Here is a 24,900-nt window from a genome sequence, read left to right on the forward strand (position 1 = left end):
TATTTTCTGCTAAACAAATGAAAAAAGATCGAAATTTGTTAAAAAAACAAAACAAAAAACTTTTCGCAGTTTGGTAAAAAAATTTGCAAACAGGTAATTTTTCTCCTTCACTGATGTGCACTGATAGGGGACACTGCTGAGGAGGCACTGGTGGGCACTGATTGGCAGAACTGGTGGGGACTGATGTCCCTTTAACACAAGCCAGTTAGCTGTCAGCGCAAGGAAAGAAAAGCCGATACCCGACTTGTGTTTACATCCTTGATCAGTTGTCTTTGGACACAGCTGAGCACATGGTAAAGGGCCCTTGTAATTTGCCCTTTTCTCTGATATGTGATTACTTGAATCCGAAGGACTCAGTGACCACAGAACGCGCGCCAGCACGCTACAGAGGGCACGTGGGCAGTGCGGTCACGGAAGAACATCCATATACACCCTCCATGCAAAGTAAGCTGTCTTTTACCTATAATGTGGGCAGGAAGTGGTTAAAAGAGTTCTATTGTCACAGCATACACTTTAATGTTATAACATCAACACTGCAATAGCAATACGAAAAAAAGTTAGGTTTGATGATCCACTATAAGCTTACTTATCATGTTGTGAGTTCTGCCTGTCTGCTGGTAGACTCTTTCCACAACTTCCTGCATCCACAGCATTCTTTGCAGCTTCTCCTCTGCCAGTTACTTGCTATTCCTATGGACTACATATCCCATGGTACCTTGCTTGAAAGCTGTGATTCCTGTACTGACTCCACCTTCTGAAACTCCTCTCAACACCTCTGTAGTTCAGAAGGCAGGATCTGTGAAATGTGTGACACAGCAGTGCCTACTTACAGGGCATAGTGAGTGCAAGTCACAGAATTCAAGATCATTCAGATTTATAGAAGTAGGTAAGAAATAATTGAACTACAATGTGGAAAATAATACAGGATTTTACATTTTGTTCATAGCCAGTGTGTAGTTACAGAGACAGATAAATATATTTTGGAATTAAAAAGGATCATGTGTAAAAAGACACACACACATATATATATATATATATATATATATATATATATATATATATATATATATATCTATATATCTCACACAGAAAAAAAAATAAAACTCATACAATAATGTCTTCTTCTATAGCTGGCAGTGTATTCTCTATCCCACCCATAGTAGTTGTATTGTTCTATTTCCCGAGGCTACATATTTCATACAATCCAGTGTAGATCATGAGGGGCCCCACCCAGCCCCGATGATTCATTCCGCTCACACACTCTGTGCCACCTTGAGGGTGAACTTGTCTGCAGCACACATGGCAGACCTCCCTGCTCAGCCCAGGCGCCTGACCTCATTCGCTTCCCCCTCTGTCCCTTTAAACCTCCAGCGCTCCTTTCATTGGCCATCTATTTGCTTACCCCCGCCCTCTCGGTGCTTTCATTGGCCTCGTTTAGCCGCGCCCCGCCCGAGCTGCGCTAGAGCCGCCCACTGATTGGCTGGGATCGCAGTGTGTTGCAGGAAGCTCCTTGCTGATCCGCTATGGGAGACGGAAGTGTCGCCTGACTGGGGGTCTCCGGCCGGGTGTCAGCGAGCCGGTGGGCTGGTCGGGGTGGGGGGACACACAGCAGTGAGATGAGAGCAGCCCCGGAGGGGGATGGCCGCCGTCAAGAGTCACAGCCGGGCCGGGAAGAGAGAGGAGGAGAACGGCGCTCTGGACCGCTCCCTCCAGCAGATGATCTCAGCGATAGTGGACGAGAGGAACCGCCTCAATATCCGCCAGGAGATCAGCGGCCTGGGTGAGGGATATAGGGGGGCTCCGGGGGTGGGGGGACAGCAGAGCCTGAACTGGGTTCTGGTATTATTGGGGGCAATAAAGGGGTCTGATCATTGGAGGAGGGGTGATCATTGGAGGAGGGGGTGATCATTGGAGGATGGGGTGATCAATAATATTATTGGCTGATTTTAGTAAATGATGGAGTAGTCTGACATTTATATGGGGGTGATCAGTACAATAATAGGGGGGCTGATTACACCCGAGGGGCTCTATTCTAGAGAAATACAATGTAATATCATCTTTGTTATTGTGTGATGTACTAAAAGGGGGTCTGGCATTGGAATGTGTCTGGGTTGTCGATTTTAAAATAAAGATTTTTTTCATTGGTGGGGGTTTTTATTATTGGTGGGTGTCAGAAGGATCTGATCACTGTAGCAGGAGCTCCTGTATGGTCTTAAATGATCATGGGGGTCCTTTATTATTGGGGTATGTACTAAAGAGAGATCTGACAATTGTATCTTTCTGGGCTCCCTGTTAAATATGATTGCTTTCCATTGGTGGAGTTTTTATTATTGGTGGTTGTCAGTGCAGTGGTAAGGGGTCCTGTAGTTTTATATAATCTTTATTTCATGATCTAAAAGGGAGATCTGACATCTATGTCCATCATTGATAAGGTATTTTTTCCTGTGGGGATGTACTAAAGGGGGGCTGACATTTGGTGCTCTGTTATAAAATTAAATTTTACATTTTAATATGTATTTATTTTTTTATTTTTTTGGTAGGTGTCAGAGCAGTTAAGGGGGATCTGATCATTGCAGTGAGATCACTTGCAGAGAGATGGTCATTGATGGGGATCTTTAATATTGTGTGATGTACTAAAGGGTGTCTGATAGTTGTATTTGTCTGGGCTCCCTTTTATAAGGAGGGATTTATTAAGGGGTCTTCAATATTGCGGGGAAATCTGTGTGATCTAGAAGGATCTGATCATTGTAGTGAGACTCCTTGCAAAACTATACTCATTGCTATTGTGTGCTGTACTAAAGGGCATCTGATAGTTGTATCTGTCTGGGTTCCCTTTATATACAGGGATTTATTTATTATGAGGGGGGAGTGTGATCTAGAAGGATGTAAACATTGTAATGTCTGGTCATTGAAAACCTATAATTATTGTAATTGTGTGATGTACTGAAGGAGGATCTGATAGTTGTGTGTTTCTGGGCTCTTTTTTATAGGGCGATTTATCCTGGGGGGTCCTTATTGGTGGGTATCTGTGTGCTTGCTGGCAGGGATACTTTTTAAGGGTTTTTTTATGCAAGGAATGTACAGAGGATCTGACAGGTGTGCCCTGATAGGCTCTTCTATAGGAGGTCATTTTTTAAATTTGTGGGTGTTTAAATATTGGTGGGTGTCCATGCAATGAAGGGGGCTCTGGTGATTTAGATGCAGACAGGACTACTGATGGGGTCCTTATTAGGAGAGGTCATTGTAGTACACGAGGGTCTGAATATTGTTCCCCATTAGGCTCTCTTTATAAGAATGGATTTCTCACAGGTTGGGTCTATCGTTCGGGGTAGTATGGTATCTGATCCTTCTGGTGGGCTCACTTGCAGAAACCTAGTAATATGATCTTTATTATTGTGATAAAATAAAGAGGGATCTGAGCATTTTACCTGTCAGATTACTAGAATTTCTTTTATAAGGGAGATCTTAAGACCTTTATTTATTATTGTTGGGGTCTTCATTATTGGTGGGTTTCAGTGCAATAAGCATAACATAGACCTTCATTCTGGTGTCCTCTTCTGTAGAGAGAAGTATTGATGAAGCCTTTGCAATAGGTGATAACACTCCATAGTATTATGTGTGCCTTGCTAGGCTGTTGAGCTCCGTTACAGGGAGAGTTTTCTCAATGATGGGAACTCTTATTATTGCTGGGTACCAGTGCAATACAAGGGGCATCTGATCATTCTGGTGGTTTCTCTTGTAGAATCAGACTAATTGATGAGGTTTTCATAACTTGATGTTACTGTAATAAAGGAAAATCTGACAACTCTTCTGTCTGGGCTGGTGGTGTAATTGATAAGATTTTTCATAGTGGGGGGGTGGGGGGTTGGTGATCTTCATTATGTATTAAATGGCATCTCTGCCAGTTTTGGTTGTCGTTTACTGGAGATATAAATATTGATGGGGTTAACTGGAGATATAAATATTGATGGGGTTAAGGTCCTATCACCTAGAACAAAGGAAGTGTTGAGAACTGTGCCTATCAACGTTGAGGGTCTCTTGTTTTCATTGGTGGAGTCTATATTGTTCAGCTTTAAGGGGGATTTTATGTTGGTGGCCTATCTCAAAGGGAGACTCCTTGCAGGGTCTTTTTTATTGGAAAATTCTGCTATATAAAGGAGGATTTGGCTGTTTCTGGGTGTGCTATGGGTTCTTGTGTGGTCTTTTTTTTTTTTTTCTCTGTTAAACTGCCACCTTTTGGTGTTTGGGTTCCGGGTAGTGATGTCTGTAGCATGATAGACTCTTTATTACAGATCCTTGTAGTAAAGAGAGTATATGACAATCCTGGGCGTGTCCAATATTGACATATGTGTGTGTGTGTTTAAGACTACAAAATGCGTTAATGGGATTTTTCTATTCCTAGCAAAATGTTTGTGGCAGGAGTCCCTGGTTTTCTATATGTTGGTTGAGGTGGCATGGAAATGTCGTCGTCTTTTGGTGGTTTCTCATTTAAACAAAAATTTTTGAGAAGAATCATCAATAGATGACAATACAGATAAAAGACCTGTCAGCTCTTGGGGTCCCTTTTTTGAAAAATGAAATTTGAAATGGTTCTATTGGAAGTTTTTATTGCAGTAGCTTGGGGGGAAGTTGGCTGGCTGATAATCCTGGTGGCCCTTCTTAGGTTTATTTTATTGGTGGTTGTTTGGTTTTTATTTATTACAGGTAATGTATATAGCATGGGCAATATATGCAGCACAGCTTTACATATTTCCTATATTCACATCAGTTCATACCCTCAGGACCCCCAAGACGGTTACAATCAACGGTCCCTACTTCACATGCATACATACAGGAGGGCCAATTTAGACAGAAGCCAATTCCAGGGTGGATTTGATTTAAATCACTAGTAAAAAGGGCTGATTTAAATCATAATTTTTAAAGCGCAATGGTCATCTCTGTCCCACAGCGGCTCCTCCTCTGACAGGTGATTGGTTGCCCGCTAACAGGCACTGCCATGATGGAATCTGAAATGACAGGTGCTCTTTAAATGTAAGGACTTATTCTTGCTGGTAGTTCGAATCTTTAATAGTTGCAAACAAAATGAGTCCCCATTCACACTGGGGCGACCTGTCAGACGACCTGGTCGCCTCACAGGTCGCCTCCCATACAGAAGCTATGGACCCGTTCTAATAGGAGCGACACAAGTCGCTCTGACTTAGAAAAAGGGTCCGGAGCTTCTTTGGGGCGACCCGGAGCGACCTGCATAGACTTCAATGTTATGAAGTCCGTGCCGGCCGCTCCGAGGTCGCGGGGCGAGCAGCGCGCCGCGACCTATGAGGTCGCCCCGGCAAGTCGGATTGCCCCAGTGTGAACGGGGCCTGAAGGTTTCCTATTTAGAATAATAAGCTGTCAGGTTAGTAAAACAGCAATGTCAGAACTGATTCAATCATACTGTTTGTAGTGTACATAGATTTGCAAAACAATAGAATAAAGAAGTATTCCTGAACTTTGTTTTATCTCATGGTTACTGTGAAATTGTATGAATGCATCAATGCAGAGCTTGGATTCATTGAATGAATTTACCAAAAATGTAAATATTGCAGAATATACAGCCTCATGCTACATAACTAAGCTCCATTTTATGCAGAATAAACTAAAATATTAATGTATCTTAAATAGGAAGCTATCTTTTAGATAGATTTTTTATTCCAAAAGCATTTTATTAAAATACACTTGATGAAAATAAAAAGAATCCAATTTTAAATAAACTTTTTTTATTTTTAAAAAATCATTGATTTTTATCCACCCTGCAATTAACATACTGAAATGTCAATTAAGTACCCAGAGGAAACTCATGCAAGCACAGGAAGAACATGCAAAACTCCATGCAGGTAGCGTTGTAGGAACTGAACAGATGACCACTTAGCCACTGTGCCGATGATATGGTAATAACCGGGGATCAGACTTTATTAACCACTTGCCGACCGCTTAACGTAAATTTACTGCGGCACTCAGCCGCTTACAGGCAAAGCGACGCAGCCCTACGTCGCTCACCCACGAGCCTGTAGGGGGCGCGCTCCTGCCCCCGCTCGTTCCCTGGTGTGCCAGCGTGTGTGACCGGCAGCTCCGATGGTCGCCAGCCACTCGCGATCTCCCGCAGGAGAGGGAGAAAGACAGACGGCTGATGTAAACACACCCGTCTGTCATTCTCCCTGAAGTAAGCACAGAGGCTATGCGATCCTGCTATATAGGATCACATGTCTCTTGGTTACTTCACTAGCCATGCCCCTTGACAGAATCACGCCCCTAGGGACACACTTAACCCCTTGATCATCAATAAAATTAACCCCTCCCTTGCAAGTGTCATTTTTACAGTAACAGTGCATATTTATAGCACTGATAACTGTAGTAATGTCACTGGTACCTCCAAGTGTGTCAAAAATATCAGTCAGGGGTCCAATCTGTCTGCCGCAATGTCGCAGTCCCGCAAAAAAAATCGCAGATCGCCGACATTACTAGTAAAAAATCTTTCCTGTAGTTAGTAAACGCAATAACTTTTGCGCAAACCAATCAAAATACGCTTATTGTGAATGAGAATGTAGCAGAAAACAAATTGGCCTAAAATGTTAAAAAATTTTCATTTTTACTTTTTTTTTTTTTGGAGAATTTTATATAAAAAAATGTGAAAAATATTGTTTTTCAAAATTGTTGCTCTTTTTTTGTTTATAGCGCAAAAAATAAAAATCGCACAGGTGATCAAATACCACCAAAAGAAAGCTCTGTTTGTGGGAAAAAGAGGACATCAATTTCATTTGGGTACAGCGTCGCACGACCGCGCAATTGTCCGTTAAATTCACGCAGTGCCGAATCACAAAATAGGGCCTGGTCATTGAGCAGCCAAATCTTTCGGGGCTAAAGTGGTTAATGGGCTGTGATCTCTTGTTTGCTATAATTGCCAGGGCTGGATACATCCAGGAAGTCATGGAGATTAAAGAATTGCAACACTCATTTGACGGTTTTTTTTTTTTCTTTTGCCTTTTCGGTTATTGCCAACAGAAGCATAGTTCCTCTTTTTCTTAACTGGCTCATCTATGTGCATTTATCCATGCCTGCTGTCATGCAGTATTTGGATTGGAGGGCTTAATATGCTAATTGGCTTACTGTAACAAGATAAATTGCCATCACCATATCTATAGATAGAGGGGTTGCTTAGTACGTCTTTGTATTAAGCAGTCCCACAGATATGGTGGTGCTGAATTATTTTACGAGTTGCTCATCCTAGTTTGGGGAGAGAACCTCCTAAATCTAGAGAAAGGGCTTTGTTTCCTAATTATCATGTACTAAATTCTTTATTGCAGCCAGAGATATTAAAACTAGAGGGTTATTAATTTAGAAAGGTAAGCCGAAACAAAAGTAGATCTCCAGCATTATAACTTTTCTTTTTTTAAAAGTTATGCTACATTTGCAGCCAAATTGGGATTACACCTACTTTATATTTGTTACATGTCCCCATTCACATAGCATTACTAAAAAAAAACAACACATCAATAAAAATGACAGCTAGTCTTTTTAGATGCTCTATTCTGGACCTTCCAGCTAGAAAAAAATGTCTCTGAGTGGGCTGGGCAACTGTGCTTGGCTGTACTGTGCAGGCTGATCCTCTTTATCAATTGTAGCCAGGTTTGAACATTGTCCCTACAAAGGGTTAAAGGCTTGAGGGCTGGGCTGCTTTTATTGTATATTGAGGACAGGCTTGGGACAGACTCGCTGTGACATTGTTCAAAAAAAGCTTGCAGTCAGCCATGACACCTTGTCCTGAGATACAACTAAAAGGTAAGAAAACATTTTTTTATATTAAAAAACAAAAAGCATGCTGTGTGAATGGGAAAACATAACAAACATATAGGATTTGGCTTAAATACTGTGAACAGAGAGCGGGGCAGGGCTGAGATGTATTGTGTGTATCTATAAACACACGCAGCCCGGTTCAGGAGGAAGCCAGCATGTACACCAACAAAGGAAGCTGCTTTCTATGATAGCTCATGGAGAAGAGTGGGACACAGGAGTACCTGTGGGGTACCCCAGAAAAGGAGGATCGGGGCTGCTCTGTGCAAAACTGTTGCACAAAGCAGGTACGTATATTATGGTTATTTTAATTTAAAAAAAAAAAAAAAAAGCTTTTAACCTATTTAAGGTTATAAAGATGTCTGTTGCCTGCCTTTCTTTGGCCTGGAACAAGCATTAAGATCAGGGATATCAAAACTGCTGATCTGCATATTTTTTTTTTCCAGGTGAGGGACTTAGAAAGTACTGAGGCCAATGATTTAAGATAACAACCATGAAAAGGGGAGGTTAGCAGTGACAACCAATTTATTTCCCCAGAGCAGGTTTAAAAGAGGCGGCGATCACCGCTCCGCCTTTCTACCTCATGCATTCAGAGAATGCTGTGCATTCATTCAGAAAATACAAAGCACTCTCTGAATGGCACCCGTGCTGAGCAGACGACCACCTGTGTTCACAATGCATCAGGCTGGCCACTCAGCACAAGACCCAGACGCAAGTGGAGATCACTGGTGTAGAGGTGTCTACAACAATGTTTTCCAGCTGCCAGGAACAAAGGCCAGGTATGGTACAGTATCTTACAAAAGTGAGTACACCCCTCACATTTTTGTAAATATTTTATTATATCTTTTCATGTGACAACACTGAAGAAATGTCTTTGCTACAATGTAGTGACTGTACAGCTTGTATAACAGTGTAAATTTGCTGTCCCCTTAAAATAACTCAACACACAGCCATTAATGTCTAAACCGCTGGCAACAAAAGTGAGTACACCCCTAAGTGAAAATGTCCAAATATGTCCCAATGAGCCATTTTCCCTCCCCGGTGTCATGTGACTTGTTAGTGTCTCAGGTGTGAATGGGGAGCAGGTGTGTTAAATTTGGTGTTATCGCTCTCACTCTCTCATACTGGTCACTGGATGTCCAACATGGCACCTCATGGCAAAGAACTCTGAGGATCGGAAAAAAAGAATTGTTGCCCTACATAAAGATGGCCTAGGCTATAAGAAGATTGCTAAGACCCTGAAACTGAGCTGCAGCACGGTGGCCAAGGCCATACAGGACAGGTTCCACTCAGAACAGGCTTCGCTATTGTGGACCAAAGAAGTTGAGTGCACATGCTCAGCGTCCTATCCAGAGGTTGTCTTTGGGAAATAGATGTATGAGTGCTGCCAGCATTGCTGCAGAGGTTGAAGGGGTGAGGGGGGAGGGGTCAGCCTGTCAGTGCTCAGACCATACGCTGCACACTGCATCAAATTGGTCTGCATGGCTGTCGTCCCAGAAGGAAGCCTTTTCTAAAGATGATGCACAAGAAAACCTGCAAACAGTTTGCTGAAGACATGCAGACTAAGGACATGGATTACTGGAACTATGTTCTGTGGTCTGATGAGGCCAAGATAAACTTATTTTGTTCAGATGGTGTCAAGCGTGTGTGGGGGCAACCAGGTAAGAAGTACAAAGACAAGTGTGTTTTGCCTACACTCAAGCATGGTGGTGGGAGTGTCATGGTCTGGGGCTGTGTGAGTGCTGCCGGCAATGGGGAGCTACAGTTTATTGAGGGAACCATGAGTGCCAACATGTACTGTGACATCCTGAAGCAAAGCATGATCCCCTCCCTTCGGAGACTGGGCCTCAGGGCAGTATTCCAACATAACGACCCCAAACACACCTCCAAGACGCCCACTGCCTTGTTAAAGATGAGGGTAAAGGTGATGGACTGGCCAAGCATGTCTCCAGACCTAAACCCTATTGGGCATCTGCGGGGCATCCTCAAACAGAAGGTGGAGGAGCGCAAGGTCAATAAAATCCACCAACTCCGTGATGTCCTCATAGAGGAGTGGAAGAGGACTCCAGTGGCAACCTGTGAAGCTCTGGTGAACTCCATGCCCGAGGGTTAAGGCAGTGCTGGAAAATTAATGGTGGCCACACAAAATATTGACACTTTGGGCCCAATTTGGATGTTTTCACTTAGGGGTGTACTCACTTTTGTTGCCAGCGGTTTAGACATTAATGGCTGTGTTGAGTTATTTTGAGGGGACAGCAAATTTACACTGTTATACAAGCTGTACACTCACTACTTTACATTGTAGCAAAGTGTCATTTCTTCAGTGTTGTCACATGAAAAGGTATAATAAAATATTTACAAAAATGTGAGGGGTGTACTCACTTTTGTGAGATACTGTATATACATAGTTACATTGGTCAAAGCTGGACCAATAAAACTGTAAAAATACATCATACTTGGAATTCCACTGTAGGCTAACATTCAAGAGAAAAATGTCTGAGCTGGCTCACCCCACCACATCTAAACCAATGACGAATTGATTTGAATGTATGCATCCAAAAGGACACATTTAGGCTTGTTTCACATGGGCTTCAGCTGGTATGAGAGTAGTGTGAACAGCAAGCTTCTATGAAACTTTCAGCAGATCTGTGTTCAAAATGTATAAACTGGAGCTTTTGGTACTTTCAAAGCTTGCTGAAAGCTCTGCAAATGCTTTGTAAAAGCTGGCTGTTCTGCTCTTATACAAGATGAAGCCCATGTAGAACAGGCCTTACTGTGATTGGATCTTTAATCCAAGGACTATTCTTGAGAGTTGGAGACAGTCGACCACTATGCTTTGGTTACTTTTCTTAAATCAGCTGGCGGTCTCAAGTTATTGTGAGTGCCGCTGTGCCATTTGACAGTAGTCAATGTAGTCTTTGTCCATGTGTCCATATTGACAGCCACTGCGATTTCTGGATTGTGAGGCCCAAATAACACTAATATGGTTTGAGAGGGGAATTTATCTGTGTAACAATGTTCAACTTTGTTGAGCAACATGTCACAGATTTAGTTTTGTATAATTCACTGTGTTAGAACCGAGCTGATAATAAAGCCACATAAATAGCAGTGATGTGAAGCGATGCATCAGATTTTAACTTTTATCAGTTTAGAGAAATCAGACCAATTCTAGCGGAATGCTGATTGGTTGCTAGGGACTACAAGGCGCAATGTGTTTTGATTTATTGAAAAAGCTGATAAGTTCTGCTTTATTTTAAAAGGAAAATGCTGCATTTTGGGTGAGCTTATGTTTTACATATTATTGCAGTTTGACGAAGAGACGTTCACACTGGGGCGACACGACTCTGTACTACTTCGGGGGCGACTTACCATGCACCACGACTTGGGAGCGACTTGCATGGACTTCACATAATGGAAGTCTATGCAAGTCGATCCGAGGTTGCCCCGAAGTAGTACAGGACCCTTTTTCTAAGTCGGAGCGACTTGTGTTTTTTTTCACCTCTCCTCTTCTCTCCTCCTTTTTTTTTTTTTCCTCTCTTCTCTCCTCCTTTTTTTCCCCACTCTTCTCTCCTCCTTTTTTCCCCCTCTCTTCTCTCCTCCTTTTTTCCCCCTCTCTTCTCTCCTCCTTTTTTCCCCCTCTCTTCTCTCCTCCTTTTTTCCCCCTCTCTTCTCTCCTCCTTTTTTCCCCCTCTCTTCTCTCCTCCTCTTTTTTTCTCCCCCTCTCTTCTCTCCTCCTCTTTTTTTCTCCCCCTCTCTTCTCTCCTCCTTCCCCCCCCCTCTCTCTCTTCTCTCCTCCTTTCCCCCCCCCCTCTCTCTTCTCTCCTCCTTTCCCCCCCCCTCTCTCTCTTCTCTCCTCCTTTCCCCCCCCCTCTCTCTCTTCTCTCCTCCTTTCCCCCCCTCTCTCTCTCTCTCTATTCTCTCCTCCTTTCCCCCCTCTCTCTTCTCTCCTCCTTTCCCCCCCTCTCTCTTCTCTCCTCCTTTCCCCCCCCCTCTCTCTTCTCTCCTCCTTTCCCCCCCCTCTCTCTTCTCTCCTCCTTTCCCCCCCTCTCTCTTCTCTCCTCCTTTCCCCCCCTCTCTCTTCTCTCCTCCTTTCCCCCCCCTCTCTCTTCTCTCCTCCTTTCCCCCCCCTCTCTCTTCTCTCCTCCTTTCACCCCCCTCTCTCTTCTCTCCTCCTTTCACCCCCCTCTCTCTTCTCTCCTCCTTTCACCCCCCTCTCTCTTCTCTCCTCCTTTCACCCCCCTCTCTCTTCTCTCCTCCTTTCACCCCCCTCTCTCTTCTCTCCTCCTTTCACCCCCCTCTCTCTTCTCTCCTCCTTTCACCCCCTCTCTCTTCTCTCCTCCTTTCACCCCCTCTCTCTTCTCTCCTCCTTTCACCCCCTCTCTCTTCTCTCCTCCTTTCACCCCCTCTCTCTTCTCTCCTCCTTTCACCCCCCCCTCTCTCTTCTCTCCTCCTTTCACCCCCCCCTCTCTCTTCTCTCCTCCTTTCACCCCCCCTCTCTCTTCTCTCCTCCTTTCACCCCCCCCCCTCTCTCTTCTCTCCTCCTTTCCCCCTCTCTCTCTCTTCTCTCCCCCTTTCCCCCCCCCCTCTCTCTTCTCTCCCCCTTTCCCCCCCCCTCTCTCTTCTCTCCCCTTCCCCCCCCCTCTCTCTTCTCTCCCCCTTCCCCCCCCCTCTCTCTTCTCTCCCCCTTTCCCCCCCCCTCTCTCTCTTCTCTCCCCCTTTCCCCCCCCCTCTCTCTTCTCTCCCCCTTTCCCCCCCCTCTCTCTTCTCTCCCCCTTTCCCCCCCCCCCCTCTCTCTTCTCTCCCCCTTCCCCCCCCCCCCCTCTCTCTTCTCTCCCCCTTTCCCCCCCCCTCTCTCTTCTCTCCTCCTTTCACCCCCTCTCTCTTCTCTCCTCCTTTCACCCCCTCTCTCTTCTCTCCTCCTTTCACCCCCTCTCTCTTCTCTCCTCCTTTCACCCCCTCTCTCTTCTCTCCTCCTTTCACCCCCTCTCTCTTCTCTCCTCCTTTCACCCCCTCTCTCTTCTCTCCTCCTTTCACCCCCTCTCTTTTCTCTCCTCCTTTCACCCCCTCTCTCTTCTCTCCTCCTTTCACCCCCTCTCTCTTCTCTCCTCCTTTCACCCCCTCTCTCTTCTCTCCTCCTTTCACCCCCTCTCTCTTCTCTCCCTCCCTTTCACCCCCTCTCTCTTCTCTCCTCCCTCCTTTTTTTTTCTCCCCTCTCTCTTCTCTCCTCCTTTTCCCCCCCTCTCTTCTCTCCTCCTTTTCCCCCCCTCTCTTCTCTCCTCCTTTTCCCCCCCTCTCTTCTCTCCTCCTTTTCCCCCCCTCTCTTCTCTCCTCCTTTTCCCCCCCTCTCTTCTCTCCTCCTTTTCCCCCCCTCTCTTCTCTCCTCCTTTCCCCCCCCTCTCTCTCTCTCCTCCTTTCCCCCCCCTCTCTCTTCTCTCCTCCTTTCCACCCCCCTCTCTCTTCTCTCCTCCTTTCACCCCCCTCTCTCTTCTCTCCTCCTTTCACCCCCCTCTCTCTTCTCTCCTCCTTTCACCCCCTCTCTCTTCTCTCCTCCTTTCACCCCCTCTCTCTTCTCTCCTCCTTTCACCCCCTCTCTCTTCTCTCCTCCTTTCACCCCCCCTCTCTCTTCTCTCCTCCTTTCACCCCCCCCTCTCTCTTCTCTCCTCCTTTCACCCCCCCCCTCTCTCTTCTCTCCTCCTTTCACCCCCCCCTTCTCTCTTCTCTCCTCCTTTCCCCCCCCCTCTCTCTTCTCGCCTCCTTTCCCCCCCTCTCTCTTCTCTCCTCCTTTCCCCCTCTCTCTTCTCTCCCCCTTTCCCCCCCCCCCTCTCTCTTCTCTCCCCCCTTTCCCCCCCCTCTCTCTTCTCTCCCCCTTCCCCCCCCCCTCTCTCTTCTCTCCCCCTTTCCCCCCCCCCTCTCTCTTCTCTCCCCCTTTCCCCCCCCCTCTCTCTTCTCTCCCCCTTTCCCCCCCTCTCTCTTCTCTCCCCCTTTCCCCCCCCCCCCTCTCTCTTCTCTCCCCCTTTCCCCCCCCCTCTCTCTTCTCTCCCCCTTTCCCCCCCCCTCTCTCTTCTCTCCTCCTTTCACCCCCTCTCTCTTCTCTCCTCCTTTCACCCCCTCTCTCTTCTCTCCTCCTTTCACCCCCTCTCTCTTCTCTCCTCCTTTCACCCCCTCTCTCTTCTCTCCTCCTTTCACCCCCTCTCTCTTCTCTCCTCCTTTCACCCCCTCTCTCTTCTCTCCTCCTTTCACCCCCTCTCTCTTCTCTCCTCCTTTCACCCCCTCTCTCTTCTCTCCTCCTTTCACCCCCTCTCTCTTCTCTCCTCCTTTCACCCCCTCTCTCTTCTCTCCTCCTTTCACCCCCTCTCTCTTCTCTCCTCCTTTCACCCCCTCTCTCTTCTCTCCTCCTTTCACCCCCTCTCTCTTCTCTCCTCCTTTTCTCCCTCTCTCTTCTCTCCTCCTTTTCCCCCCCTCTCTTCTCTCCTCCTTTTCCCCCCCTCTCTTCTCTCCTCCTTTTCCCCCCTCTCTTCTCTCCTCCCTTTTCCCCCCCTCTCTTCTCTCCTCCTTTTCCCCCCCCTCTCTTCTCTCCTCCTTTTCCCCCCTCTCTTCTCTCCTCCTTTTCCCCCCTCTCTTCTCTCCTCCTCCTTTCCCCCTCTCTTCTCTCCTCCTCCTTTCCCCCCCCTCTCTTCTCTCCTCCTCCTTTTCCCCCCCTCTCTTCTCTCCTCCTCCTTTTCCCCCCCCTCTCTTCTCTCCTCCTTCCCCCCCCTCTCTTCTCTCCTCCTTCCCCCCCCTCTCTTCTCTCCTCCTTCCCCCCCCTCTCTTCTCTCCTCCTTCCCCCCCCTCTCTTCTCTCCTCCTTCCCCCCCCTCTCTTCTCTCCTCCTTCCCCCCCCCCCTCTCTTCTCTCCTCCTTTTTTTTTTTCCCTCCCATCTCTTCTCTCCTCCTTTCCCCCCCTCTTCTCTCCTCTTTTTTTTTTCCCCTCTTCTTCCTCCCCTTCTTCTTCTCCTTTTTTTTTTTTCCACCCCCCCCCTTTTTTTTTTCTCCCCCTCTCTTCTCTCCTCCTTTCCCCCCTCCCTCTCTCTTCTCTCCTCCTCCTTTTCCCCCCCTCTCTTCTCTCCTCCTTCCCCCCCCCCCCTCTCTTCTCTCCTCTTTTTTTTTTTCACTCTCTACTTCCTCCCCTTCTTCTTCTCCTTTTTTTTTCCACCCCCCCCCTTTTTTTTTTCTTCCCCTTTTCTTTTTCTGAGCTTGGGCTGAGAGAGTAATTAGTGTTCCTTGGCTATAGATTTTAGTACTTTCTTTTAAATTAGATGCTTCATTTCTTAACAAAGGAAAGGAACGACAATCCTATTTTACTATCAGGCAGTGCCAGGGACCCGCCTAGTCTCCCCGTATAACAGACTTTGGACCAATTCCATCTTTGATTTCCATTGATGTGCCGTCTGCTTCTCTATTTAAAATATTTTTACATTCTGATTTATGCTTATTTAAATATCTATCAGCTTCAGCTTCTTCTCCATCTGGTTTTCCAAGCTGTGTCCACCTGTGTTCAGTTCACTTTAGGGTATGGGGTCCAGTACCATTCAAAGGCATTGTGTAAGCATGGGGAACAGATACTTTTCTGTTTTTGAATTTATGATCACCACACTGCCAAGATGCTTTCTGGAAATATATTCTAAAAAGTCTCCAAACTGATCTTTGAATTTCAATGTGTATAGGCAATGCTATTTTCCTCCGTTTTCCATAATTCCTACATACATTTTACAAAAAAATTACTTCAGTTTTCGATAATGTTATCTTTTTGTGTTGTCAAATATGATTGGTTGAAAGTTTTCACCCAGGATTCACATCACTTTCATACATTTTTTTGCATAAGATTTCATTAGAAAATGGGTGAATATATTTGATTGGTAGATCCCTATTTATGACCGCTCATAGGCCGTTATATCGCAGAGAATGGAGGGTGGGAGTGCCCATCTTTAAATGTAATGCTCAAACTCTGTGGTCAAGTGAGCATTCTGTTTAACCTGTTGGAAAGGGGGAGGTGTTACCTACAGAAAGTCCTGGTGACTGCCCATCTTGGGGTGCGGTAAGAAGGGGGACAATAGCCATTGGCTAGGTTTTCTTGACCAATCACTTTCTCCCTTGAGAACAGTCATTCAGGGCTTTTTTAGGGTCTGCCTCAAATTTATCACTTGTTGGCAGTTCTTCGCTTTAAAAAAAACCTGTAAGTTGAGTGACATTGCTGACTCCATCCCATTCTAAAAAATGTTCTCTCTTGTGCTGTCATGCATATCCAATAGCTTCCATGTTGTAAGACGCAGACACAGAAGTAGTAAAGAGATAGGAGTTCTGACTTTGAGGTTTTTTTTTTCATCTGTCTACTTGCACTGGGTCAGTGTTTAAAATATTGTGGCCAAAAACGTCAAGGTAAATAGTATTTCCAGAAGGTCATCAATGGTGGCCTTCATAGTTCTCTCAGTTCGGATTTTGTATGAAGGCAATTTACAGTGGTTTTGTGTCAAATTAAAATTGGGAAACTCCATGCTGTAGGAATCTATTGTCATATCAGTGAATTAACAGATTGTAACTAGATGTATACTTTTTCCCATCATCTAAAGCAGAATGTCCAACCTGCGGCCCGGAACCGTAGGCAATGCGGCCCACTGCCCCCCTGACAAATTTTTTTTTTTTTTGCTGGGGAGGAAGCAAGTCGAGTCGGGGGCACGGCCACAGAGGCTGCCTTGGAGGGGATCATCCACTAGTTGTGTTAAATTAGTGCTGGGGAGGGGGAGCGTGGCAGCACAGGAAGGGCGCAGGCGGCATTTTATTACTTATATACCTTAACTATAGTATATATTTCATATGCGGCCCGAGAAAATTTCTCTACACTCAATGTGGCCCAGAGAAGCCAAAAGGTTGGACACCCATGATCTAAAGCCAAACTCCCCTTTGGGATAAATACATTCCCCAACAGGTGCTCAAACCAAAGGAACAACTTTTACTTCAGTACTGGCATCCCGTCCGGCCCTGTTCCCCCCAAAGTCTTCTTGTGCCCTCCTGCTTCTGCTGCTCATCTTGCCCAGTCATTCACCTTCCTCTGATCCCAGTGTCTTGGGCATGCCCCTAGGGTTGGGCTTTCATACTACCCTGGGCTCACAGTGCTGTAAAGGATGGCCGTCCTTATGTGAGCAATGTTCTGTTTAGGAGCATGGACAGGCTATTGTGGTAGGGTGGTTTTGGGGTAATGAGCGGTGGTGCCCAACCTAAAGTTGGGATTTAAAAAAAATAATAATATCTGATAGGAGACTACGGTGGTTTCCTTTTACCCTGTGTATGTGTAGACAGAGCATATTATTGTTTGAACGCTTGTCATTCATGAGATAGAGAACTTACTTTCTGTTTTATCTACAAAAGCTGATGACTTTATCACAAGTAATGCCAGTTTCCAATTAATCACTGTCGAAGGAGAAGAATCTAGTGTGTTCTGTTGCGCTTCGTCATCCATCCATCATCTGAATGATTATCTTCTGGGGAGTGGCGGTTTTCGCGTTGCATTATAAGTTGGTAGCTAGCTAATTTCTGCATGTACTTGGTGATTTTGAAAACCGTGTCAGGTTTATAACTAGGAGACTGGCAATCAATCTGCTTTGGTTTTCTGATGCCATCTGGTTCTTATGGACAAGAGCAGTACTATTTTATTTTTGTCTTTAAAATGTCACTAAACCCACATCATAAAAAAACTATCAATAAATGGTGTATTACATGCTGTTCACTTACTCAGTCACTATGAGATTTGTTTTCTGTATTCTGCAAAAAAACCTAGTTGATCCTTCTGCTTCTCTATCTCCCCTTCTGTTCATGTGTCAAATTCAGCCAGGGATTTTGCAGCTGTGGTGGAAACTTTGCACATGCTCAGTTTTCAATGAGTTTCTATGCTGAGCATTTCCTCCCTATTACATCTGAGCAGCTCATGTGACTATGGGCACATGTGGGCGTATACACAGTGATAAATGACAGCCCACTCCCTCCCTTCTCCTTGCCCACTAACCAGCTAAACACAATGAGGGGGGGGGAGAGGATATTACATGTAGATTATTGGTGGCTTCACCTCCCTCTTATTCTAAGACGCAGGGTGGGCGTTGACAATTTGTGACAATTTGGGTTTTTCATTTACTTTCTTCACACTTTTGCGCTGAATAATCATACACTGAACAAATAGAAGGGGTGAATCTTTGTAATGGGCACGGGGCAATAAAAACCTGACAGGTGTTCTCATTCCTCTCCAATCCATTGAAAATGGGGGGTTCCGTTTTGATCAGTGTCCCTGATCATTAAATTTTGTAGTCACACTCGTCACTAGCACCGCCAGTAAAATGTCACTATGGGCACTCTGAATTGTGGACAAGCCCTTGCGCCCTCCTTTGCAATATAGGAATGCTGGTCCTGCATTGTTCAGTGACTTCAAAGTGCCTGTGGCCAATGGAGCTGCAAAGGCAACCGATTTTGGTGGACTAGTCGTGCAGCTGGTGGGAAGCCTTCAGAAATAAGGTATGTATAGTTGCTTTCTATGCCCCCCCCCCCTTAGATTTTACCCTTTCAGTGTGGGGGTGTAGTGTTCAACAGAAACTGGCCAACCTTTTGTCCCGTGTGTACAGCAGCCTGGGATAAGGACTGGCTTTTATCGAATGGGCATTCTGGAAAACCAGCAACCGATTTGCAGTTGCAGCCAATAGCTGGGAGCACTGATTAGTGTGTTCTGGCAGGGAAGTTGCCCCCCTCTTAGAACACAATAGCTCAGCAGGAGAGATTACCGCACTAACATTGCTTGGGCATTACGGCGACATCTGTCTAGTTTTAATTTTTTTGTTCAATCTGCTAGGTTGAAAGAAGAAAAACTCCCCATGTGTACCTAACATTAGACATTGCTGTAAGGGGGAAGAAGTGGGAACTGAGCTGCTGAGTCACTGGTGGGATCAGGGTGGCGCTGAGCTGTTGAGTCACTGCTGGAAGAAGAACTGAGCTACCAAGGAAATTACTTGAATGACCTCAGTGCTTCTGCAGTGAAATTTGAGAAATAGGCCTGATGCTCACAGGATATTTTTTTCACCCCTAGATGACTTTTGTACTAGGGCAGTAAAAGCTGTTTAAAAAACCCAAACCCATTTAGGTGTGTCGAGCATTTGGGCTTTAATTCCATTGGCCACAATATTAATTTATTCGGGCCATTGGAATGAATTCTCAAGCTCCAAACACGCCACATGTGTTTTAAGTGTTTTTCAGCATTATTTTCTGCCCAAACTCTCCTCTCGTGAAAACGTGCAAGTGATGGGTTTTTTCTTCTCAGCCTTTAAACGCTACTCTTCTAATACGCTTGTAAACGCTATGTGTGCATGGCCACAGAGGCAAACACCTGTCAAAGCAGAGGAGATGTTGCATCTTGTGTGCATGAGGTCTAAATTGCTCCACAGTGCCTGTACATACAGAGGGCAGGGAGGGCTTGTTTCAAAGGTCATTACTGCTTGTTAAGAATATGTAAATACTTGTATGGTCATTGCCTGGCTATAAATTTACTTTAAAGCACTGCATTTGTTGTCATTGCCAAGTGCTGTATAGATGTAAGAATGGCTGACTTCTGTTGCAGCATTTATTGATTTGGGAAGTGTTACATCTGAGACAATAAACTGAATGAACACATTTAGGATTCAAGGAATTGCTATTGACTTTCTTTCCTCTGTCGGGTGAAAAACCGATGTGAAGTACAGAAGGCTGCCAGTGGGGATTTTACCAATTTTTTTTTTTTTTTTTGTTATTAAACCGGTTACCTCTCCTTCGTGTTTTTTTTTTTTTTTTTTTTTTTTTTTTTTTTTTTTATATATACAAACTGTATATAATCATCCCAAGTGACTGCTGATCAGGATCATTATCTGCTTGTTGTTTGCCCTATACCCTAACAATGAACTTTTTATTTGGTTCCTTTTGGAATCAAAAATGGAACTTCCACTTTAAGGCCTCCTGACCCCCTGACATGCTACATTTGACATGTCATTTTTTTGAGGGGGGAGCGGGTACCTAGATTTGACAGGTACCCACTCCCACCTTTGCTCGGGCTGCCTAGTCGGCACTAGCGGAAGTTCTCCTCTCCCCCTCCCTCCCTGCAATCTTCTGGGACACGTCAGACTTCCCAGAAGACAGAAGATTGTCCTTCGACTCAGGAAGACATGTGTACACATGTGCACAGCCGGGTGCTGTCACTAGAGATGCTGGTGCCGCGGGGAGAAGAGGGAGAGAACGGAGGCTCCTGCTGGCCGCACCGCTGGACCGCGGGACCGGTGTGTGTGTGTGTGCTTTTCTTTGTAGCTGCTGACTTTTAATAAACATAAAACCGGGTGGAACTCCGCTTTAAATACATACCATTGAACATGTTTTGTTATATCTGTTTGAGTGGGAAGACTATCTATATCTATATATCTATCTATATATATATATATATATATATATATATATATATATATATATATATATATATATATATATATATATATATATATATAAAATGTGTATATGTATGTGTGTATGTGTGTGTGTGTATATATATATATATATATACAATGTATATGTGTGTATGTATATGTATATGTATATATATATATATATATATATATATATATATATAGATCCTGACAGAAATCTTGTCCGCTAATAACTTCCTGTGCTGCACTCCTATTAGTTACATTGTTCCCTGTTGCATTGTTCCCTGTATCTCTGAGGACTACTATAAAGGAGAAGGCAGGTTTTTATAGTCCCATTCCGTTTTTTTTTTTTTCTGCGCACTTTAGTATGGGTAAGCCTTGTCAACCTAAGAAGAAAAATAAATAGTTGGATACCTGACAACAAATAGAGGTACCATTTCAAAGGACTGGCAAGTAATGTTACATTTTTGTTCTTGAATTTTAGAATCGCTTTAAAGTGGGAGTAAATTCTCATGCCTGACTTTTACCTATAGGTAAGGCTTACATATAGGTACAGTAAATATCCCCTGAACGTGCGCCGTTTAGGAGATATTTACTTTTGATGCAGCCAGTGACGTCACCGTGGCATACTTTGCCGTTCCTTCAGAATCCTGTGCCATGAACGGCGGCTTCCGACATCACTGCTCTGACCACTCACACAGCCGGAGTCCAGGAACCCGGAAGGAATACCAGGTGAAGCTGGAAGCGCTTTCAGCAGTGACAGCGCGCTGCTGGATGCCTTCGTTCTAAGGTAAGTATTCCATAATGTGCTAGTATGCGATGCATGATAATAGCACGTTATAGCTTTACCTTGCAGGATTAAAATAAAACCTAAAAACAGCGGTTTACTACTGCTTTAACTGTACAAGGGCACAGTGTTAATTGATGGTCACAGAATATAAGGAAATGTATATACTGGTGAGACGGCAAGTTTTAAAGTGTTCTGGCTGAGCTCCAATGCACTGTGTAAGCATTCGGCATTCAGCCATATCCTAGTTACACATTGTGTTTACTTTACATTATCCAGCCTTGTGTGTATGTGTGTTCTGCATAGCTGAATGGTATTGTGCAGAATTGTTTCACACTTGGGTTAAGTATTTCACAAGTAGGATTTAAAAGTTTGTTTAGCAAACACATGGCATGCATGGACATTCCTAACAGGGAACGGCATTATATTTTTTTAGTTGGTATTTATTTTAAAGGCTACAATTTTTTTCTATTTTTATTTTTTAAGTTTTACTTACCTGCTCTGTGTAAAGATATTGCACAGAGAGGCCATTTTCATCCTATTTGTCATGCCCTTGCTGGCACCCATGCAAGCGCACACCTGAGCCTGGCAGTGTGTGTTTATAGACCCACACGGCACCACTAAGCCACACCCCACTCTCTCCTCACAGGAGTTTGACTGATAGCAGCAGGAGCTTATGGCTGCCTTGACCTCAGTTTCTCTAAAAGCAGGAAGTTAGTGGAGTGGCCCTGGGGCCAGGACCGTGCTGGAGCGGTGACAGGAGAAAGGTGTTTAGGGATGGGAGAGGGTAGGGTGGGTAGTTGGGCATTGTTTTTTACCCTAATGCAGAGACTTTAGTACCATTTTTTTTAAAGGATAAGTTCACCTTTACTCCCATATTCAGGTTGTAACATGTTACAGATTCCCCCCCCCCCCCCCCCCAGTTCCCCATTTTGATAGCGAACGGGGGATCTACTCTTTTTTTGTCAAGGTAAACGTGTCCTCTAAAAAGGTTCTAAGGGCAAGACCTTTTTTTACCCTAAGGCATTCCCTGCATTAAGGTAAAAAAGGTCTAGTAGTTCTATCGCCATCCCCACTCCCTACAATATTTTCTTTTGCATCCTATCTCGATCTAGCGCTCTGCCTGTCTGCAGTGCGCTGGTCTCTCATCCTCTTCTCATAGGAAACAGAGGCAGCAGCGGGTGTCATTGGCACCTGCTGTTGTCAATGAAATCCTGTGGAGAAGTAGCGAGGGCAGGGCTGAGCTGCACTGTGCGTGCTATGGGGGCACACACACTAATGGGAGTCAAAAGTGCAGATGGGGGACCCCAGAAGAGGAAGTTTGGGGCTGCTCTCAGTAATGCAGGGTGGATAAAAATCGATTTAAAAAAAATATATACAATATTATATATTATGATATCATTTTTTTCTTTTTAATTTTAAATCTGATTTTTTGGATTTTTATCAAATTTATTTTAATAAAATGCTTTTGGAGTAGAAATCTATCTAAAAATAGTTTTCTATTTTAAAGCGGAGTTCCGGCCTCAAACAACTTTGGCCCATCTGCTTGCTGAAAATCACCTGAAAAAGAATAGGATAATGCCGACTTTTTTTTTTTTTGTTTTTACCCATTTACTTGCCTTGTTTTTGAAGAAAATATACTTGCCTTCCTTCCACTTCCTCCCTCTGCGGCCGCGGCCCGCGCCGTCTCTTCCTGCTTGCGTTTACTCCTGGGACCTGAACGTCATCGCTCTCAGGAGTCAATGCACCTGCTCCGGCCCCGCTCGTCACTTTCTGGGCATGCTGAGAAGCTGTGCAGGGAGGAAGTGATGAGCAGGGCATTCTGGGACCGAAGAGGACGCCCTGGCTTCAGTTGCCCACGCCTGAGATGGCAGTGCTGGACAAGAAATTTTCATGGTATTTCTTCTAAAAGGTAAGTGAAACCTGGGACAGTTCAGAGGCTATCATTGCTGCAATGCACTAGAACTGACTGTCTCGGGGGTATTTTAATTTAAAAAAAATCTTTTGAGGCCGGAACTCCGCTTTAAGATATATTAATAATTTATTTTATTTAGCATGGAATGGGGCTTAGCTTTGTTATATGTACGTGTGTGTGTATGTATATATTTACATTTTTGGTAAACTCATTCAATGAATCCAAGCTGAGATAACATGCACTGCATTGATGCATTTACACAATTTGACACTAACTACCAGCAAGAATAAGTCCTTACATTTAAAGAGCACCTGTCATTCAGATCCATCATGGCAGTGCCTGTTAGCGGTCATCCCCTCACCTGCTGCCGCCACCTGCCTCACCTTGTTGTGTCACTGCCACGTCACCAGCCGTCCCATTAAAGTGAATGGGACTGTCGGTAAAGTCAACAGCGGGTCGGGGGGGGGGGGAGGGTTGGTAGTCTCTGTGGGGCTGACGACAGTTGCTCTTTAAAAATTTTGATTTAAATTGAGTTGATTTTAAATTGAGCCTTTTTACCAGGGATATAAATCGACTTGATTTAAATCAAATCCAGCCTGCTGCAATGCCATTGCATAGAGCAGGTAAGTAGAACGTGTTATTTTAGAAAAATTAAATAATGTAAGCCTGTACAACCGCTTTAAGTTACTGCTAGGAATTTTAACTTCAAAGTGATGGTTTGATTCAATTGACTTTTATATTTCCTTGCGGTGCCATATGTTTGGATCATAATTTTATATATGTCAAAGAAGCCTCTGATTAGGCCTCTGACAAGGGTGGAAAGTGCCAGAGAAGGAGGAGCCAAGAGCCTGGTGGTAAGGCAAAATGTTTGGCAGAGCATGCAACCCCGTAAGGGTAAAGGATAAAACCACATCCAATGGATGTGCAACTTTTTTTTACATTGGCAGTTCTGCAATGATTTGCTTAATGACATGTCCCTATTGATGCAGTTATGTAACTGTCTGGTATGTGTTCTTATTCTCTTATATGGAAAATGTGTTGTGTGGCACCCTGCTCTTCCATCCCCGATGGGCTTCTGTGGGTCTCGTAGTAACCGCTGTATGTATGGTGGACAGAAAGCCTTGATTAATGCATCTTGTGAGAATTTCATTTTGTGCAGCATACAGGGATTACTCAGAGGGATGCAAATGTCTGGGCTAATGTGCTATTATGCATCCTATACTAGCACATTATGAAAGACTTTCTTTAGAATGAAGCCCTCCAGCGGCACTCTGTCACTGCTAGCAGGGCTTCAGTCTTTATCCTGTCTTCCTTCCAGGTTCACAGGCTTTTGCTGTTTGACTGGCTGGGTCGTGATTAAGAGCGCAGTGGGCATGCACCTGTGATGTCACCGGCTGCTACCATAGTAAATATCTCCTAAACTGTTTAGGAGATATTTACTGTACCTGCAGGTAAGCCTTATTTTAGGCTTACCTGTAGATGCAAGTAAGCAAGGTAGGTTTTACTACCACTTTTAAAAAAATATCTGAATGGTTGTGTAAGTGCTAAACCCTGCATGTCTGTACTGTGCAAGTTTCCTGAAGCTGGTAGAGGCATGCTTTCCTGTGGAGTCCGGACACCATAATGACCTATTGAAGGTTGCTCTCCGTGCAAGGAAGCACCAATCTCGTGTCTGTTGGGGAACCTATACTGCATAGAGTATGTGGGGGGGTCAGAGCTCCAAGTTGGATTTCAGAAAATGTGGGACTGCTTCCAGGGGCCTTCCTGTACACACGCACCATCTGCTCTGGATTAACTGAAAGGCTGGTGTTTGACATATCAGTGGAAGACACAAGTACATTTAGGCCCCTTTCACACATGCGGACCATACATTTCATCAGTTTATTTATTTCAGGTACTTATATAGTGCTGTCA

General features: G+C 44.6%; 1 protein-coding gene across 3 annotated transcripts in view; it reads left to right on the forward strand.

Annotated features, from left to right (window-relative positions):
- Window positions 1-1,469: 1,469 nt before the first annotated feature.
- KIAA0930 overlaps window positions 1,470-24,900 on the forward strand; it is a 113,472-nt gene continuing 90,041 nt past the window's right edge. For 2 of the 3 annotated variants that reach the window (XM_082256651.1, XM_082256652.1), the window contains exon 1: window positions 1,470-1,780. In XM_082256651.1, coding sequence (XP_082112777.1) covers window positions 1,639-1,780 — 142 coding nt within the window. In that variant the 5' untranslated portion in view covers window positions 1,470-1,638. The remainder of the gene's footprint in view (window positions 1,781-24,900) is intronic. The other variant, XM_082256653.1, reaches the window with a different exon arrangement.

This window comes from Pelophylax lessonae, assembly GCF_965119305.1.
Source record: "Pelophylax lessonae genome assembly, chromosome: 4".
Lineage (NCBI taxonomy): Eukaryota > Metazoa > Chordata > Amphibia > Anura > Ranidae > Pelophylax > Pelophylax lessonae.